Raw genomic sequence first — 20,455 nt, 5'->3', positions numbered from 1 at the left:
TGCTTTGGCCTTCAGAGTTTCCTTGTACATGGTAAAATTTATCTTCAAGGTGAAGTCAGTGATTGAGAAATTCCTCCGTGATTTAGAAGTAGTTTACATTAAGGGCCATGATAGAAGATAGAGCCTCTGGAGTCAGATGCTTGTGGATTATTGGAAACTCTAGCCGTGCCAGTTAATTACCTGATCTGTATGGCTTCACTTTTCTGAGCCTTGAACTTTTTACCCCTAGAAATGTGATAATAATTGCTCCCTCATAAAGGGTACTATGAAGAAAAAGTGTAAAAATATACTTTAAGAGTCAGTAACAACCCGGGCGCCTAGGTGGCTCAGTCATTAAGCATCTGCCTTTGGCTCGAGTCATGATCCCGGAGTCCTGCGATCAAGCCCCACATCGGGCTCCCTGCTCCATGGGAGGTCTGCTTCTCCCTCTCCTACTCCCCCTGCTTGTGTTCCCTCTCTCACTGTGTCTCTCTCTGTCAAACAAATATATAAAATCTTTAAAAAGAAAAAAAAGTTAACAACCAATATTAGCTTATAGGTAAAATGACTGAAATTGTGTCTATGACATGGGAGGTTTTTGATGATAATAACTAACATTTGTAGTGCTTTATAATTTCAAAGCACTTTCATAAACATCCACGCTTATTCATGTAGCATTTATTGAGCATGTATTATATATACCAGGAAATGGACTCTGTACAGTCCATTGAGAAAGGTATCGTGGTTTCCTCCTTTTACAAGTAAGTAAACTTGTCTTAGAGTAGTGATTTGATTTTACCTGGGATTACCCAGCTAATAAAACTCACTTAATCCAGATTCTGCCAAAAATTCTACATCCTTTCCACTGCCTCACTCCTGTCTGATGAGTGCAAACCCTGGGTAATGGAGTTTTGTGTTTCTGAGAGCAGGCATTGCAAAATGTTTGGGGCCTTTCCCTTGCCTGAGAACTTCTCACCACTTGTTTAGGTAGGGACCTAAGCTTCCTCTCTGTGGTCCATCAAGCTTGGTAGTAACTTGGTTTCGGAGCCAGACAGGCTTGAGGTGTTTATTCAGGTGAATTCCTCATTTGCTGTCATCCCAGATAGAGTATTGGTTCTTGATTTCACACTACTTTCACTGACTTATAGAGAGCATTGCTCTTCGTTTGAGAACATTTTATGACTCCACCACCATCACACACATCCATTCAAAGGTATTCTCGGAGTGCCTCCTTTCTTATCCCTTCTTCTCCAGAAAGAAAATAATTTCAGAAGCAAATTCATTAGATACCATTTCATAATTGTCCTATAGATAGGAGCATAGAAGTATTCAGGTTAACCATTCCCAGTATGAAAAGCTTGGGTGGCCTGGTTGGCTCAGTCAGAAGAGCATGCAACTCTTGATCTCGGGTTGGTGAGTTCAGGCCCCACATTGGGTATAATGATTACTTAAATGAGTATTTTTTAAAGGGGAGGGGGAGCCCATAGCTGATTCTCTTTTTCATCTTCCCTTGAATTCTCTTTCCTGACAAGAACAACTGGCCTTCCCGACCTGTTCCCATCTGAACATAGATATAGTTATTAGTTTTCAGTTTCTTATCCAGCTAATCTGAATTTGAGAGGGCATAGCTATCTAATGTCAGCTCTGCTTTTTTGTTTGTTTGAAGCTAAAAACTTTTAAGGCTCTCTTCTTCCCTCGATCTGAAACCAGGAAAATAGAAAGCACTAGCTCCTCCCTGGTGTGCAGGGGTATTTCTGCAATTAATGGAGTGACTAAGTCTGTAATAGTAGCTAAAGTTGCTTAGTAAGTCCTAAGCAAATAACGTAATGTCCCCATTGATATAAGAATAAGAGATTGTGGTAATCCAGAGGCCTCTAGGCAAGTTTCCATGTCAGCTATGCTAATTTTTTCTCCTTTCTCCAGGTTGGTTTATAAGTGGTTCCTGTTGATCTATAAAATCAGCTATGCCACTGGCATTGTTGGCTACATGGCTGTCATGTTTACCCTCTTTGGTCTCAATTTATTATTCAAGTAAGTACTCTTTGCTTTTGTTTTTGTTTGTGTTTGGGGAGGAGGGCCTGGTTAGATGTATCTTTCTTTCTGGACCCAAGTTGCGAATATTAACAAGGGGGCCATGGCACCCAGGATAGGAGACTTGGGCTTTGGGGAATGGGAAAGTGGGCCCTCCAGGATTTATGCTGGCAAAGAGAAAGGAATGTCTGGATATATAGAGTCCCAAATCATTGGTTATGTTTTCCAAGAACCTATATCTTAATGGAAAAGTGTCACAGAAGTAAGCATAATAATGATTATAGCCAGTTACCTATAACTCTCTCACCCTATCAGAGGCAGGAGTCTTTTTGAAACTGAAAGGAGTAAGTCCTTACTTTATATAATGAGAGGATACCCATGGAATTCTTTCTTCCAGGAGTAGTACAGGTTGAAACCATATACAGGCTCCACAAATGTTTATAGGAATTTATCAGTATAGAATCTAACAAGTCCCACCAAAGAAAACTAAGATATTTCCAGGTGGCTTCCTAATCTGTGTGCTTAAAAAAATAAAAATCAAGATTCTGCATTGTAGGGTGCATGAGTGGCTCAGTCAGTTAAGTGTCTGACTCTTGATCTCAGAGTTGTGAGTTCAAGATTCTGCATTGTATTAAAGATGATTATTCTGTAATTACAGTTCATTTTTACTTGCATAAGCTATACAAGGAGGAAAACAGAATTGAGAATATTGACCATTTTTATGCTCCTAATCAGATTAATTGATATAAGATCATGATGTCTAGTGGGTTAAATATTACAAGATTGATTAAGATAAATGAAACTTACAACTTTAAGGAAACATGTACAGTTCCTGGTACAAATTTTTGACAAAGGTTGTTTTCTATAATAAACATTCAAAGATGGAAGGTTGCAATTTATTGGTCCTTAGAATTATTAAAACAAGCCTCCTGATGTACAGGCAAGATCTTTGTCCTTCTTAGTAAGTAGACTTGGACCCCCAGTTTTTTTTTTAAAGATTTTATTTATTTATTTGAGAGAGAGTGTGAGCATGAGTTGGGGGGCAGAGAGAGAGGGAGAAGCAGACTCCCCGCTGATCAGGGAGCCTGATGTGGGGCTTGATCCCAGGACTGCAAGATCATGACCTGAGCCAAAGGCAGACGATTAACCGACTGAGTCACCCAGGCCATTTTAAAAAATCTATTTATTTATTTGAGAGACCATAAGCAGGGGGGCTGGGGTAGAGGCAGAAGGAGAGGGAGAAAGAGGAAGACTCCTTAAGCATGCTATGCGCTGAGCATGGAGCCTAATGTAGGGCTCCATCCCAGGACCCTGAGATCATGACTGGAGCTGAAATCAAGAGCTGGCTACTTAACCAGCTGAGCCACCCAGGTGCCCCCGGACCAAAGTTTAACTTTGATGACATGATACAGAAAATGTATAGATATAGCTTAAAATGTTATGGTAACTGGTATGTATATATTTGCTAAATGACTGATTTTATCTTTTATTTCTAAAGCTGTGGCTGGCAAACTTTTTCTGTGAAGGGCCAAATATTTTAGACTTTGTGGACAAAAGGCGAAGTCTAGGATAATACATTGTATAACAAGAGAGGAAACTCTTCCCTTGCCCCACCTTGTTTGATGGATGGGCTCTCTCAGGTGGGAGGCATACTTTGTGCCTACTTGCTATCAGATGAGACATTCTCAGGAGGGCCCTGACAAGTGGGTGTGTGACCACTGGGATCATTTTAACTTTCTGTTCCATTGACAACCCAGATCTTGGTGTGCCCTTACCCAGCCATTTCAACCTGGGCAGCTGGCTGGAGGTGAGGCAACTTGAGTTGTCGTCTTCCAGAATGAAATTCCACTGGTTGGTGGTGTCCAGTGATTGCCAACAGTGGAGTCTCCAACACGCAGGTGCCAACCAGAGTGGGCCCTAGATAGCTGCAAGGCATGTTGGGCAGTTGGAGGAGGCAGGCACTGGGGACAAAGTGGGAAAGAGGGGTGTAGGCAATACCTTGGCTTGGTCTTTGTAGTTCACAGTGCTAGCCTGTTCAGACGGTGCCAAGAGGCCATATAAAAAACAGGCATAACATTTGCGACAACATGGATGGAACTAGAGCGTATCATGCTTAGCGAAATAAGTCAAGCAGAGAAAGACAACTATCATATGATCTCCCTGATATGAGGAAGTGGTGATGCAACATGGGGGCTTAAGTGGGTAGGAGAAGAATCAATGAAACAAGATGGGATTGGGAGGGAGACAAACCATAAGTGATTCCTAATCTCACAAAACAAACTGAGGGTTGCTGGGGGGAGGGGGGTTGGGAAAAGGGGGGTGGGGTTATGGACATTGGGGAGGGTATGTGCTTTGGTGAGTGCTGTGAAGTGTGTAAACCTGGCAATTCACAGACCTGTACCCCTGGGGATAAAAATATATGTTTATAAAAAATAAAAAATTAAAAAAAAAACAGGCATAAGACTTGGTCTTATTTTGCCAACGCTTGCTATAGCTGTTAAGTCTTCCAACTTTAGGTGCCTCCTTGTGTGTCCCAGAGTAATCCAAACCAGTTGTGTCTTAGGGCAGGCCTTATAGGCCATGCTGCTTTCCTTACAGGATCAAACCAGAAGATGCCATGGATTTTGGCATTTCTCTCCTCTTCTATGGCCTCTACTATGGAGTTCTTGAGCGAGATTTTGCAGAGATGTGTGCAGACTACATGGCGTCTACCATAGGGGTAAGTTCACCTGGGCTTTTAATACTGTCTACTGCCACCTCCACAGAGGTCAGTATAGCATCACTGGTTTGATGGAAGAGATAAGCCATCAAAAAATCCTTCAACTTAACAGTAGTATGAATGGAGATTTCTTCCTTAAAATTTGGAAAACCAGATCCCATAGACCCTGGAATTTTTAACTTTAGGGCCATTCTAGGAAAGAACCACTTTATCATTCAGGAAATTAACATTCAATAGATATTTAATGCCTCTGATGTGCCTGGACACTAGGTTTGTGCTGGAATTACAGAGGTTACATGGTTCTTGCACAGATGGAGTTTATGCCCTAGTGACAGGGATGGGTATGAAAGTAACAAAACACACAAATAAATATAAAATTATAACATTTATAAAACTATGAAGGAAAGCTCCACAGTGCTGTGAACAAATGCAGTGAGGGCATTTGACCTCATCTGGGGCCCAGATGGGCTTCCCTAAAGAGGTGACTGTTGAGATATGTCGGAATTAACTAGATGAAGTGGGAAGTGATGTGGGTGGCAAATAGAGCAAAGTGCATGTGTAGATAAGAGTCCTATAATGAGAGAAAGGGTGACATTTGGAGGAATTAAGCTACTGCAGTTGGAAGGATGGAAATGTCTGGAGAAGTAAGAGGCTAGACTAGAAAAAACCTTGAAAGCCAAGTGAAAGATTGTGCGTTTTATGCTAAAAATCCTGGGAGGCTAAGATAGAAAATGACATCTTCAGATTTGCACTTTAAAAAGATCATTCTGGCTTCTGGGTTGAGAACAGATTAGGGGTCCACAGCTTAGAGTGACCCGTGAAGACTAAGAGGCAGTTGTAGTAGTCGGCAGTTGTAGTAGTCTAGGCAAGATGAAAGTAGCTTGGTTTAGGGGAGAGATGGTGTGAAGGGAGAGCAGCAAGCTATTTGAGAAGTATTTTGGTAGGACTTGAATAGAGATTGAATAGAAGAAAGGTACGTATCAAAGCTGACAGTGTGTAACTCGAGCCACTCCTTGGCTGGTATACTTTCACTGAGATAGAAAATGCTATAAGGTGGAGACCAGGGAGAGATTCTTCAGGCTCAAAATGTGGGTAAAGTAACAGCCAGTCAATATTCCTATTTCTTTTTTTCAAAATAGAAATGTGTGTTTGTTGTTTTGCTGCTTATGAAAGTAATGCATGCTCTTTTTAATTATGTGAACAACACAGAAGTACTCCTCATTTCAGTGTCAGCCCGTAGAAGACCCCACCCCAAGAAGGAATATTTCCAAGTTTAAGGGTCATTTCTTCAGTTCTGTGCTGAAATTCGTGTGTCTCTGTCTGATGCAAGAGCTCTGAAAGGCCTTCAGAAGTTCTTGCAACTTGAGGTTTGGTAGTTCGTAGAGAAACCTTAAAAGAATGTCAGGGAAGTGGGTTCTCTTGGGGCAGCCAGATAGCAGTCTAATAGCAGCAGATACCAGTGGAGACCAATTTCAAAGCACAGGAAAGGATTGGCGCTGACTTTGTATGAGGTCCCTCGGGAACTCTTGGTGAGTTCAAGGCAGTATTGCAGGTGGTAGGATATTTAGTGTGCGCATTTTTACATCAGTGCTACACAGTCTCATTTGTGCCATGGACTGGTAGGCTTTGGGCAATCCAGGTTAAACAGAATCCTCAACCATCGCCTTTGGTGACTTTCATCAAGTACAGTTTTAGACCTAGGACTTAGTTTCCCAGTGTCATGGGACTATTTTTATTTCTTCTGTAATGGATTAAAAGGAAAACAAAGTGTACTGGGTCATTAGATTACTGTTTGAACAACTGTCTTGTGTTTAGGCACATTTCATGGTCTCTTATCTGTTGGTATAGACTTCAGCTTTTCCTTTAACCACTTCACTGCCCAGAAGAGATTTCCAGATACTTGACTTCCTAATTACTATCTTCACTTTCAACAACAACTTTTCCTGAAGTCTGCTTCTTTGGCACACTCAGCATTTCAAAATGACTGTTGCCAGTATCCTGCCCTTTACCCTCTTGTGATTTCTTTTTCTTCTCATTCTGTTTTTAAGGGCCAATTCTCTGATTTTCCCAGGGTGTTGCCACTTTTATCTCGAAGTTATTATTAGCTGCCAATTTAAGTGTAGCCTTAATCCCCTTAGGCGGGTCAGTAATAACCAATCTACAGAACCCTCTTCAGTCCAAGTGGAACTGAGCTCAGAATTGATCCCCTAGTTAGCTTCTCCTGTAGAAGATGGAATCATTACATTGGCTTTCAAAAAATGGGATTTGAGCTGGACTTCTTTCCATGCTCTTGGGAAGGATTATTGGGTGTTCCATTGATTGCAAATGATAGTCCTTATTTTGATAATTCCATAATAATGATTAATAATAATGATAAATTGCAGTATCCTCAGGAGAGCTGCTGGGAGAATTTCTTATTTGGGTCAAGAGTGCCTCAGACAGCAGCTCTTGACCCTTCATATTGTCCTTCCTTCTGTGAGGTCTCAGTAGTTACGTCCAACACCTGATGCTTTTTCTATAATAGTCTGACCCAAAGATGAATCCACATACCTCTCTATACCTTTTAGTAGCATAAGAACACAAGGATCAAGCAATCACATTGAACTTTATTAAAGATAAATAGGCATGAGTTAATCTGACATAGCAGGGTACCTGCTTTCCCAGGCTTTCAGACCTACCCCATCCAACTCTCAGCCTACCTCTGTGTAGCAGGTGCCATCTTAGCATGCATCACCTGGAAGTGATAGACATCTAGACAGTCACTGTCCTCCAGATGTCTAGACCTAGAGCCTATGTTCTGATTAAAAAAAAAAAAAAAAAAAAGTAGGCCTTTAACTCAGGCCAGTCTTCTGAATCATGGTGTCTCTACCAAGATCCACCTCTTCCCTAGAAAATTGACATTGAGAATAGGTATCTCTTTCATAGGAGCCGCTCTATCCAGCTCCTGTCCCAACAGAATACGACCTTGCTGATCCTCACTCTTACAGTTTGCTCTTTCCCCAGCCCCCCATTTCTGGGGTAGGAAGCAGGCTGTAGGAACACTGGGACAGCTTGTGACAGTGCTGGATGGGTGAACAGGAGTTCATTAATTTTTTCTTTCCCACAGCAAATGATGCAGAGATTTAGTGGCAGCAGTTCTGCGGGGGCTCACGATGCCCACAGGTTAGGTTAGGCTAGGCAGGAATGTGGGGGAGGGGACTCCCAACTTGGGATAAAAGGATGCACTGTACTTCCTTTACAGTTCTTTCTAACCTGAGAATTCTAGGACTCTCCTATCTCTGCCCTAGTCTTTGGTCAAGTGCACTGTGGTCTGCCTAGGAACACCTGGGTCACTGAGCCACGGCAACCTGAATTTCAAGAACGTCCCTGGCCTTGAATTCAGAACCTGATCAGTGGTTTGGGGACGGTAGTTTGAGGGAACCAAGACACTCCAGCCTTCCACGCATTTGTTAGCCAACTCATTCTTTCATTTATTCAAGCAATACTTACTTAGCAGCCTTTCACAATGTGCTGGGTATGACCAGTGTGGCCTTTTACTAGCTCCACCACTGCTTACTTCCATGTAGCAGCCCTAGTCATTTTTTAATTATGGTAAACTACATATAAAATTTACCATCTTAACCGTTTTTATGTCTGGTTCAGTGGCATTAAATACATTTACAGTGTTCTGCAACCATCACCACATCCATCCATAGAACTCTTCATTTTGCAGATTGAAGCTTTGTACCCCTTAAATAATAACTCCACAATCCCTTGCCCCCCAATCCCTGGAAACAACCATTCTGTTTTCTTTCTTTTTTTTTTTTTTTAAAGATTTTATTTATTTATTTGACAGACAGAAATCACAAGTAGATGGAGAGGCAGGCAGAGAGAGAGAGAGGGAAGCAGGCTCCCTGCTGAGCAGAGAGCCCGATGCGGGGCTCGATCCCAGGACCCTGAGATCATGACCTGAGCCGAAGGCAGCGGCTTAATCCACTGAGCCACCCAGGCGCCCCACCATTCTGTTTTCTGCCTCTTTATGAATCTTTTTTTTTTTTTAAGATTTTATTATTTATTTGACAGAGAGAGATCACAAGTAGGCAGAGAGGCAGGCAGAGAGAGAGAGAGAGAGGAGGAAGCAGGCTCCCCGCTGAGCAGAGAGCCCGATGCAGGACTCGATCCCAGAACCCTGAGATCATGATCTGAGCCGAAGGCAGCGGCTTAACCCACTGAGCCACCCAGGCGCCCCATGTTTTCTGCCTCTTTAAATTTGACCTGCCTAGGTACCTCATGCAAGTGGACTTATACAATACGTGTCCCTTGTGACATGCTTATCTCACTCAGCATAATGTCTTTAAGGTCCACCCATGTTGTAGCAGGTGTCAGAATTCCCTCCTTTTTTCGGACTGAATAATATTCCATTGTATAGCTCAATTTAAAAGGGCTATAAAGGGGCACCTGGGTGCCTCAGTGGGTTAAAGCCTCTGCCTTCAGCTCAGGTCATGATCTCAGGGTCCTGGGATTGAGCCCTGCATCAGGCTCTCTGCTCAGCGGGGAGCCTGCCTCCCCCCGCCTCTCTGTCTGCCTCTCTGCCTACTCATGATCTCTGTCTGTCAAATTAAATAAATAAATAAATAAATAAATAAATAAATAAATAAGAAAATAAAATAAAAGGGCTATAAATAGGGGCGCCTTGGTGGCTCAGTCAGTTAAATGTCTGACTCTTAATCTTGGCTTGGGTCTTGATCTCGGGGTCATGAGTTCAAGCTCTGTGTTAGGCTCCTCTCTGGGCATGAAGAATACTTTAAAAAGGAGGGGGTGCTAAATAAATAATCTCTTTGTGCATGTGTGTCTGTGTGTGTGTGTGCAGGTAGCCTGTTATAAAAAAAGAATCCCGGGCGCCTGGGTGGCTCAGTGGATTAAGCCGCTGCCTTCGGCTCAGGTCATGATCCCAGAGTCCTGGGATCAAGTCCCACATCGGGCTCTCTGCTCAGCAGGGAGCCTGCTTCCCCTCTCTCTCTCTGCCTGCCTCTCTGCCTGCTTGTGATTTCTCTCTCTGACAAATAAATAAATAAATAAATAAAATCTTTAAAAAAAAAAAAAAAAAAAAAAAGAATCCCATTGTGTGTATATGCCACATTTTTAGTCCTGGGTGTTTTTCATAGTATTTTGTACGATCTGTGATCATAGCTCCAATCCCAGAGAGTTATAGTTGATTTTGGAGCTGTTCCACCTACTAGGTGGGGAAGTAGGTCTGATTCATCTCTTGGTCCCCCTCCAAGAGTGGTTTGACCTACTAAGATCTGTGGTTAATTAATTTCAGGGTTCCTGAAATGAAATGATGAGACTTAAAATTGTATTAACACATATTCTCAATTCCTCTTCATTATTCTACACTACTCTGTTTATTCTATAACAGCTGTTTTGCCTCACATGGAGAAATTGTAACTCTTCTTGAGTCAAGGGAACCTTGGATGGTGTTTGTTTTTTTCCAGCTGGTCACTGTGAGGTCATAAGCTTGTGACAGCCAGTCATTATAGTTTCCATTCACACCCAAAAGTCATGTTGGAATGGGGGTGGAAGACAGGATTGCAAAATAAGCCTGTTTTCTGGGGCCCTCCCCTCAGAGAGGGCTGTTGGGCAGACAGGGTTGTGGCACACCGTTTCTGCTCCATTGGGCCATGTGTCCTACCTCACACTTTTCTTTCTTCTAAGTGAGTTCTATGCCCCAGATAACATTAGGACAGGATTAGCTGCCCGTTCATCTCTTCTGAAGTAGTGGGAAGAGCTAGAGGGGTTAGAGTCAGATGAACCTGGTTTCAAATTCTAACCTACTTTTAATTAGCTGTGTCCTCATGAGCAATTTACTTTACCTCTCCGATCTTGTTTTCTCAGCTGTAATATTACTACCAGACATGAAGTAAGGAACAAAGGCATGAGGAAAAGTACTCTACAGAGTAGTCTGGCCCACAGTATTTACTAGAGGATGACGACAGTAGCTAACAATTATCAATTGTATCTTCTGTTCAGTACTGCTATACTAGAAAGCTACATATTTTATGTCTATAATCACCTGGAGCACAGAAACTCTGTAGGATTTCTTTGTATCTTCATCATATGCAACACACAGAGCAAGACACAGAACAGACAAATCCTAAATCACGAGCAGATGCCGGTTCTCTCTCAGATGCCATCTGTCTCTGAAGTTATCTCAGACCACTCTGTGACATGGAATCTCATCTACTGTAACCCTGAGAAATAGTATTTTATTCCCTTTTCAACAAGTTATTTCTGAAATCATCTGCTTGAACTGACCAGGCACCACCTCTCTGACTTCCGAGGCTCTCCCCCCTCCTTCTCCTCCTTTTCCCCCTCCTCCCGTGTCCTCACCAGCCAAGAGAAGGGGGCCAGCTGGAGGCGCTCCCAGGGCTTTCCTGGCACACACATTCTGTGATGTGGTGTGGAATGCAACTCCTGTTTACTTCCTAATCTCCTGCTACGTGCAGGCTCCTGTGCTGGGGTTTTCTACTCACATATTTGTACCGATCTCTCCTTCCATTCAGTTACAGTGGAAAAAATATCCTTTCTTCCATCGCAAGCCAGCCCTGCCTGCACTGTGGATTCCCTAGCCTCTTTCCTTCTCAAGGACCATTATGCTATTGCATTTCCTTTATTACCCTGTGACTTCCAACTTCTCCCTCTCTATTGGGCTCTTTGCCTTTTAAGTATTCTTTTTAAAAAACATCAACCTTTCTTTGACCCACTTTCTCCTCTAGCAACTGACCCATTTCCTGTCCTTCACAGCTAAACTTAGAGAAAGCTCCTGTCCCCTTTTGATCACTTTCTGCATACTCCTTAGCCTATTCTAATCTGGCTCAGCTCAAACCCTTCTTCTGAAATGGCTTTTACTCAAGTCACTAGTGACTGTGTCACTAATTCTGACCTCAGCAGTCATCACTGGCTTTTTTGACGCTTCCCTGTCCTGCTAATTCTGTCTGTCTCTTCTGCTAATTTGTCCTCCCCTTGAATGTTATTGTTCCTCTGAGTGCAGACCTAAGGCATCTTCTCTACACTTCACCTAGGCCTTCCCCTTTTCCTTTTCTGTGACTGTCTAGACCTCTAATCCAGAACTTTTCTCAGCACCAGAACTTTATTTAGTCTTCAGCTGTTTATTTAGAATTACCAGTCTGTCCACTTCTCTAGATTTCTTTTGCCATTAATTATCCTAGACCATCAGCCTGGCCCAGTCTCCAGCATCTCCTGCTTTTGAATTGTCATTGTTACTTAGCTAAGATTCCTTTCGGTTTCTCAAGCACACCAGGTTCCTTTCTGCCTCAGGGCCTCTTCCCTCTTCTGCCTTTCTTCTTCTCACTAACTCCCACTGCCCTTTACCTCTCACCCTCAAATGTTACTCCTCCAAAGAATCCTCTTCATGTGATGTAGGCTTAATTAGGAACCCCTTTCTTAGCCCTTTACTGTCTTTGAAATAATTCTTATTTTAGCCTTTTTAATAAGTAGTCCTTATTTTCTCTAAATATTTATTTTTTTAATGTCATTCTCTTATAGTTGTAGGTTCCACAAGGAGAGAAGGGTCTCTGCTTTTCCAGCATTATATCCCAAGGACCTAGTCCTGTGCCTGGTACTTTAGTAGGTGCCCAGTATATTTTGATGGAAGGAAGAGTTTGAACTCAGGTTCATCAAGATAGTAAGTGACAGAAGACTGCTGTTAGGTCTGTCTGATCCTGATAAACCATAGGTCCCCCTTGAGCTAAGTCTGTGGAGTTAGCTCACTGCCTCACTGTATCGTATGCAGCTTAGCCCCAGTGCCTCCTGATGGTCTCCTCGTGTGTGATTTCTATGAGCCCTGGGGGTGCTGGGCCTTCCTGGTTTGACAGCTTACCTGATGGCTTTGTTGAAACACTGTGAGATTTGACTGTGCCTGCCTCTTGCCACATTAGCTTCGCGGGGAGATCTCCAGAAACTAGGAGCCTAACCTTTCCTGGACATCCCTCCTCCTGTCTTCACCCTCATCCAAGTTCCCTTTCATCATGCATCCTTTGCCTCTGTGTTCTTGTGGGGGAGAACTCTGGGGTGGTTTGAGGTTAAGCTTTTCCTCAGAGCTTTAACTCCTCTCCTGAGTCAGAACATTCCTGTTTCTTTTGTTGCCAGTGCTGTGGGCCAGAGTGAGTGGCCATGTTTCTGTGCTACATGATTGTACCAGGATTCAGTGCTGAGCTGGACCCAGACCTCTTGGTCTCTTGTCTCTCCGTTTAGTTGATAATGCCTAGAAATTCTAAGCTGGAACACCTTTCAGAGCCATACACCTGTCATGCCCTGGGGAAGTGTTTCTCAGAGCTCCCCCACAGTACTAACATTCCTGAGATTCTGGCTTTTGAGAGTTGCACAGTTAATGAACTCCCACAGGTTTGTCCTGTCCCCTGACTTAGCTTATCCTTTTCCACTACCTTTTTAACTCTCAGTAAATAAACCGGAAACGTTCAAGTAACTGGCTCTTAGTGAGCTAAGTAGCTGATTGTTCTACAGCGAACATTCAGCAGATGTTATAGGACAGTTTGGATAGAATTTGGGTAGGAGTCCAGAGGGTCTGGGTTCACGTGCTCTCTTATCTCTTTCCTCTTCTGGGCTTTGGTTCACCCAGCATTAGGGCTGCTCTGGTGTTCTGTGGTAACCACTCAAGCTCACCTTGAGTTGCTTCAGATGGGTTTACAAGAGAGTAAGGTGTATGTGAAGGCAGGAAGCTCTGTAATGGATTTTTGGGGCACTGTGGCATCTCTGCCTCCTACCCTTGAGGACTCTTGGTATCCGGTAGCAGTTCTGATGACTGAGAGGCTGTTCCTCAGAAGGGCACCTTGGAGTAAGCAAAGCCTCCAGGTTGAGTGGAAGTGGCAGTCAGCTAGTGTCACCCTCTCATATTCCCTGTCCCAGCACCTGTGTGCCCTGTCCATTCTCACCCAACCTCAGGGTTTTGGCTTTTAAAAAGACAGGTGTTTGGAAACAGAAGAAAAAAAGAGAGCAAACTCAAGTTTAAGGAAATAGAAAAAGGCTAGATGCAGTAAATCTACCTGACAGGTCCAGATGAGATTGTAATAACAAATGCAGAAAGCTTTTTCACAATCCATTATAGAGTCTTATAGAATGTTTAAAAGTTCTGGAGATTAGTTGCACAACAGTGTGAATATACTAAGCACTAAGGAACAATACATTTAGAAGTAGTTAAGATGTATATTCTATATTATGTGTTTTTAACCACAGTTTTTAAGGCAAAGGAAAGGAAAAAAACAGGTCTTAGAAAGTGTCAACAAATAAATTTCAAGTCTTTTCTCCTTGGGGTAGGGGGAAAATGCTATATAGTTGTGTAACAATAAACCACAAGGAAATTGTGCAAAACTTGATATTTCTTTTTGGAGCATGGAATTGGTTATTTGTTGTAATTAACTGGTAATAAATAATTTTTAATCTAAAAGTAATATATATTCATTAAAGAAAATTTGAGTGCAGAAAAGTAGGTAAAAGAAAAACATCACCTATGAACCTACTATCAAAACATCCCTGGTGTGAACATTCTGATCTATTTCCTTGTGATCTTTTTCTTTGTATAGATTTGGGCTTGTCTTTACATATAATACCAGTCATGTTGTGCTTCCAGCTTTGTACGCTACTTTTTGACACTGACTTAAGTTATATCTCTGGCTTCAGTTGCCTCACTGCCTGTTAAGTTCCTTGAGTGTGTACCAAATTTATTTGGGCATTCTCCTTTTCTGGATCAAGCATGATTATTTCCATTTCTTTGCTTGTTTTTATTATTTTATGGGGTTTTCTATTATATAACTTAAAATTCACCCTTTTAACCATTTTTTACAGGTTTTATTTATTTATTTGACAGAGAGAGAGAGAGAGACCGCAAGAGAGGGAACACAAGCAGGGGGAGTTGGAGAGGGAGAAGCAGGCTTCCTGCTGACCAGGGAGCCCAACACGGGGCTTAATCCCAGGACCCTGGGATCACGACCTGAGCCGAAGGCAGACGCTTAACAATGGAGCGACCCAGGCACCCCTAGCCACTTTTTATTTTTATTTTTAAAAGATTTTTCTTATTTATTTGACAGATGGAGATCACAAGTAGGCAGAGATGCAGGCAGAGAGAGAGCGGGGGAAAGCAGGCTCCCTGCTGAGCAGGGAGCCCAACGCGGGGCTCAATCCTAGGACCCTGGGATAACCTGAGCCGAAGGCAGAGGCTTGAACCCACTGACCCACCCAGGTGCCCCCCTAGCCATTTTTTAAATGTACAGTTCAGTGCATTAGTTGCATTCACAATGTTGTGCAACTGTCACCACTAAAATTTTTAAGATTTTTCATCACCCCAAGCAGAAGCTCTGTGCCCATGAAACAGTAACTCCCATTCCCTTCCTCCAGACCCTGGCCACCTCTAACCTACTCCTTGTCTTTATGAATTTGTCTATTCTAGGTATTTTATCATATCAAATGGAATCATACAATATTTGTCCTTTGGTGTTAGACATTTCACTTAGCCTACTGTTTCCAAGGCTCATGCATTGTAGCGTGTATCAGAGCTTCATGATTTTTATGACTGAATAATATTCCATTGTGTGGATATACCACATTTTGTTTTATCTCCTTACCTTTTAATGGACACTTGGGTTGTTTCCACCTTTTGGATGTTGTGAGTAATGCTCCTGCGAGTATTGGCTTACAAGTGTGTGTTTAGTCTTTGTTGTCATGAGTTGGGGAATATATGTAAGGATGAATGTGCTGTGTCATATGGTAATTCTGTTTAACTTTTGGGGGGAATTGCTTAACTCTTTACTTCTTTAATTATAAATCATGCTTAAATGAATATCTGTATACATGAGGCTTTTTTGATATTTTTACTTTAGCTACTTGAAGTGACATTAATGAACAGTTAGAGGGCATGGCAGTTTGAGACATCATTCCAGATGCTATCCAAAAGGATTGAACCTCTTTTGCTGCTGCCATAAGAGTTTGGGAATGCCCTTGTCCCCAACCCACATTGCACCAGATTATCTGACTGTTTTGAATCTTAGAGAAGAGATGTTGTCTGTCTCCAGTGAAAGCATAGTCTGGCCACAGAGTGGCTTATCTGACATAGCTCCTGATCACCGACTCTGAGTCCTTCTACCTCCTGATCTCCTTGTCCCTGATGCTGACCAGGCCAGGGCTCAGGTTTCTGTTAGATCTGACTTCCCAACCCATCTGTGGTCTGTCCCTTTCTCCCCGTCCAGCCAGCAAAGATGAGGTCGATTTGGCATATAAAAGATGTTCCGTAGGTGTGGGGCCTCCCCCTCCCTCTTTGCCTCCTCTTGAGAAGACATAGGCCTCTGTGGTATCATTCTGCTGGGCTGATTCTCACACCTTTCCTGTCTTTTCCTCCTGTTCTTCTCTCTCAGTTCTACAGCGAGTCGGGCATGCCTACCAAACACCTCTCGGACAGTGTGTGTGCCGTGTGTGGGCAGCAGATCTTTGTGGATGTCAGTGAAGAGGGCATCATCGAGAACACATATAGGCTGTCTTGCAATCACGTGTATCCTGCCTGGAGCCCTTGGGCCTCATCTCTCCTGCCACATGCACATTCTAGTCGAGGGGAGGGGGCAGCCATGACCCTGGCATACTCTCTAGACCTTTCAGTGCGGGAGAGTCACTAGAGGCCAGGCATTTGGGCGATGTTCTCTGCCAGGGAAGCTGACTCTGCCAGGAGTGGAAACTGTGGTCTCCTTCCCTCTTTGCCACACCCAGGAGCCACGCTTACGTAAACAGTTTATAGCCTGGCTGAATCAGAAAGGAGCCCAAAGCTGCACTCACGGCCCCAATGTTGGAGCATCCTCTAGCTGGTTCCCTCGGTGTCAGAATCCAGTTCTCCTGAATAACATTTCTAGTATGTATCCTGTGCTTGCCCAGCTCCCGTTCTGTGCCGTGTATTATCTCTGTTTTCCCCCATAAACACCCTGTAAGATGGAGTTCATTATCCTCACTTCACATGTGAGGAAGCAGGGTCAGAGAGAAGGGATGTGCCCAAGATTTATACAGCTAAAAAGAGGGGAAGGCAGGATTTGAACTTTTCTCCAGAGCTAGTGCTTGGGTGCCTTGACCACGAGCATGGGGCTCGAGTGCCATCCCGGCTGCCCACCATTTCCCTTGACCAGTGGTGCTCAGATTCCACGAGTTCTGCATCCGTGGCTGGTGCATCGTGGGAAAGAAGCAGACATGTCCCTACTGCAAAGAGAAGGTAGACCTCAAGAGGATGTTCAGCAACCCGTATCCTTTGTTTGGGAATGGGCAATGGGAAGAAAGTCCTGGCCAGCGTCACTCTGCATTTGGGTCCTCCCAGGGCCCTTCCTCCTCCCTCCACCCTCTACCCTGGCACATATGCACTGTTCTATTTGGTTTGTGATCAAGGGAATTTGGGGGTGGAAAAGTAGGACTTACAGCTCAGATTCTCATCATAGTTCTGGATCCCTCAAGGGTAAATTGGTAGCAGTAGCAGCCCATTTACTGTTTGCTTCCTCTGTGCCTGGCACTGGGTTAAGTGCTCTGCCCATATTAGCTTATTTCATTCTCTAGCGACTTGATGACATCAGTAATATTCTCCTCCATTTAAAAAATGAAATGATTTAGAGGTTGGAAACCTACTCAAGGTTACATAACCAATGAGTGGTGCCTCACCTGTGACCTGTGGGGCTGGAGACCAGCCGTGTGCCTGTGCAGAGCCCTCAGCGTACAAGGCTGGCTGAGAGACTCCCTGTTCTGTCCCCTTTCAAATGGGACCACTGCTCCTCTGAGCTACTCCTCTGTACCCTGCCGGCCCTCCCTATGCTGTCCTCCCTCACCTTCCTCTTGCTCCTCATCACCTGTCTGTTGGAAGTTGCCCAGCCACTGCTCTGGTCCGCCCTTCACTACCCTTGGGATCCCGCGGCCCAGGTCTCTCCCTGCCCTCTCCCCACTGCCCTGAGTGGCAGCATTCCCTATCCCCTGGATACTAGCTAGGCTGGGCAGGGGCCACTGCATTCCCAGCATATTCCCACAGCCCCCAAACCAGAGGCTCTGGTCTGTCCCCTTTCTTGGTTCTTCTAGGGTCTAGTTCAAGAACAGTTAAGTAACCCCATGGTGAGGCAGAGGCTTGGGGCTTCCCCATAGTTCCCAGGGACTGGGCCAGGCTGCTCTTCCTGATGCTTTTGGAAACGTTCCCCTGCAGTGTCATGAAGTTTAGTCAATCCTTTCCCCAAAGCTGGATTCCCAGACTCCCTGTCTTGCCCAGCAATTTAGTTCGAAACTGAAAGGAAGGGAACTCCTCTCTGGGGCTGCTCAGCCTCAGTAGGGCCTGGTGTTTGGTGGTACGTGGGGATTCCTTAGAGCCTCTGCCAGGGGTTATCCCTGTGACTAGCCTCTTGCTCCCTGTTCCCTTCTGCCTTGGCCCCTAGACTCGGCCCCTTCCTTGACCTACAAAACCTACCATTTGGGACATTACAAGAACCCTTGAGGTTACCTTATCCCACTGCCTACGTCCCTGCAGCCGTTGGCACAGATGAATTTACAGCAGTCAGACTGTGTGCTCTCACACCAACAGGCCCATCTTTAAGAAGGTGTTATTGGAGGCTCTCTACACATGCCGGTCTTCAGGAGCTTAGTTTCACTTCTCCATCCTTTCCTTCTCACCTCCCTCCCCCAATCTCTGGGTTCAGCCCTTCCTCCTAACATGGAGAGGCTGGTGGGGGCTTCTTCTCTTTGTAGGCAGGCTGATTTCTGTGGAGCAGATGAGAGAGTAGGCAGAACCTCTCACCCAACCCTGAGCCCAGCCTCAGCAGCTCTGACACATAGCTTCTTTAACACACTGACAGCTGGGAGAGGCCTCACGTCATGTACGGGCAACTGCTGGATTGGCTTCGATATTTGGTAGCCTGGCAGCCTGTCATCATTGGCCTGGTACAAGGCATCAACTATGTCCTGGGCCTGGAATAGTCAGGAAGAAGAGCATCCGCCTGCTATGGACCTCAGGGCACTCTCCTCCCTGCCCTCCAAGACGACCTGGGTGGGAAAGACTCAAAAGGGGCACTTGGGCCACTCAGTACCCCTCTGGCTGTGCCTGGGCTGGGGAGGGAGATGGTGGAGAGCCAGCCAGTGGGGCTGTCAGCAGTGGGGGCTTTTTAAAAGAAAACTATTTTGATGAATATATTTAAAAACCTTTTTTATTGTGGAGCATAGGAATTGCCCCCAACTCTTCCAGGCCTTGCCTTCCTTGTTTGAGCAGGGCGGGAGCAGAGCCACATTTTTGATTTAAAGGAGCCTTCTCATCTCTGGCTGAGAGCCTCAGCCGCCCCACCCCTGCCCCCTGCCCTTCCTTCCCTCTGTGGGGCGCCAGCCTGATTCACTCAGTGTGGGAGAGCCCATGGACTCTGCCTGGTACCACAGATACACACTGATGGGGGGTGAGGTGTCTTCCTTCCTCCCTTTTTGGGCCCCTCAGTCGGTGTTGTGTCAACTCTGTCTTCCCTTGTCCAGGACCCATAGGGCTGATGCAAGTGGAGCCTAGTCCTGACTTTTGCAGGGAGGGATGCCCTGGGATCTCACAGTTCACCGAGGATTTGTGTGGGGGAAACCGAAAGCAGCAGCAGTTTGGGTAACATGCCCCCAGTGAAGAACAGGGTCTATCTGTGTGTAGTTGGGCCATGGGAACTATTGTTGGCAGCAGTGATTGAAGGCCTCTTGTGCAATCTGACCCTTCAGCCTGGAAGTGGTGACACACGCCAAAGGCCACTCTGCCACGTCACTTCCTTCCTGGAAAGCCTGCGTGAGGGTGTGCATGTGCGTCTGTTCGTGTGCGGCAGTAGAACTGTGACAGATAGGACTTCTCCCTATCGTCAGACAGTGTTCCCTTGAAGCTGCCAGGGGATTCCCAGCCCAGGGAATATCCCTCTGTCAACTTCCACGTTCATGGGTCCTGCCTGGGCCTGGCCACAGGAGCGGTGGTGGGTATGAAGAGAAGAGGGCAAGGCCCAGGCAAGTGTGGGTTCTAAAAAGGTTCCAGGTAGGCCCCAGCTCTGGCCCTAGGTGTTTTGAAGGAAGTGGGAGGACAAACGTGGGCCTTCAGCACTGGGTTCCTAGGGAATGTGGCCCAGCAGGGCCTGCCTTCAAGTGCAGCAAGAGCCAAGCAGGATCTTGTCACTCCATTCTGAATAAAGCTCCATGAGCTGGGTTGGAAAGCTGAACCTCCATCTTGCTTTATTCTTCTCTGGGGTCCCCGGGAGTGCCTCGCCTTTGCTGCCTTTTGCTGTTTCCATTTGAAAGCTGGATCCTAGGGGTGGTTGGCCCCACCCCTTATCCGTGGGAATGGTGGGATGCCAGACTCCTGTCAGAAGGGCCCTGGAGCATCACTGGGTGACTCTCTCCTTACCACCTGAGGTGAGGTCAGTGCCTTGCCTGCTACCAACACCCCTTTTCATGGGCCACCCTCAGCTTCAGCTTCTTTCACCCAGCTGTGGCTTTGCATGGTCCCCCACTGCTCATATCAGTGGGCCCGTCCTCAGAGTGGAATGGGGACCATTTGAAGGGTGCAGGGATCGTCCTTTCACTCTTGTCCCCCTATGGGTCAGGCTCATGTGAGAAGCCAAGACCCGGCTGTCCAAGGCTCTCTTTCCATACTTCAGCAAGTCTGAGTCCCATGTCCTCCCAACAGCCCAACTCTTGTCTTGGTTCTGC

General features: G+C 45.1%; 1 protein-coding gene across 7 annotated transcripts in view; it reads left to right on the top strand.

The window, feature by feature from the left end:
- Nucleotides 1-18,931, top strand: part of RNF121 (ring finger protein 121) — an 88,524-nt gene extending 69,593 nt beyond the window's left edge. For 5 of the 7 annotated variants that reach the window (XM_082682151.1, XM_082682156.1, XM_082682152.1 and 2 more), the window contains 5 exons: nucleotides 1,903-2,010; nucleotides 4,609-4,729; nucleotides 16,153-16,286; nucleotides 16,916-17,017; nucleotides 18,598-18,931. In XM_082682151.1, the coding sequence (XP_082538277.1) occupies nucleotides 1,903-2,010; nucleotides 4,609-4,729; nucleotides 16,153-16,286; nucleotides 16,916-17,017; nucleotides 18,598-18,718 (586 nt within the window). In that variant the 3' untranslated portion in view covers nucleotides 18,719-18,931. Of the gene's footprint in view, nucleotides 1-1,902; nucleotides 2,011-4,608; nucleotides 4,730-16,152; nucleotides 16,287-16,905; nucleotides 17,018-18,597 lie in introns of all 7 variants that reach the window. The other 2 variants (XM_082682154.1, XM_082682155.1) reach the window with 1 other exon arrangement.
- The last annotated feature ends 1,524 nt before the right edge of the window (nucleotides 18,932-20,455 follow it).

Source organism: Mustela nivalis (genome assembly GCF_964662115.1).
Source record: "Mustela nivalis genome assembly, chromosome: 9".
NCBI lineage: Eukaryota > Metazoa > Chordata > Mammalia > Carnivora > Mustelidae > Mustela > Mustela nivalis.
This window is presented reverse-complemented; position numbering and strand designations above follow the sequence as displayed.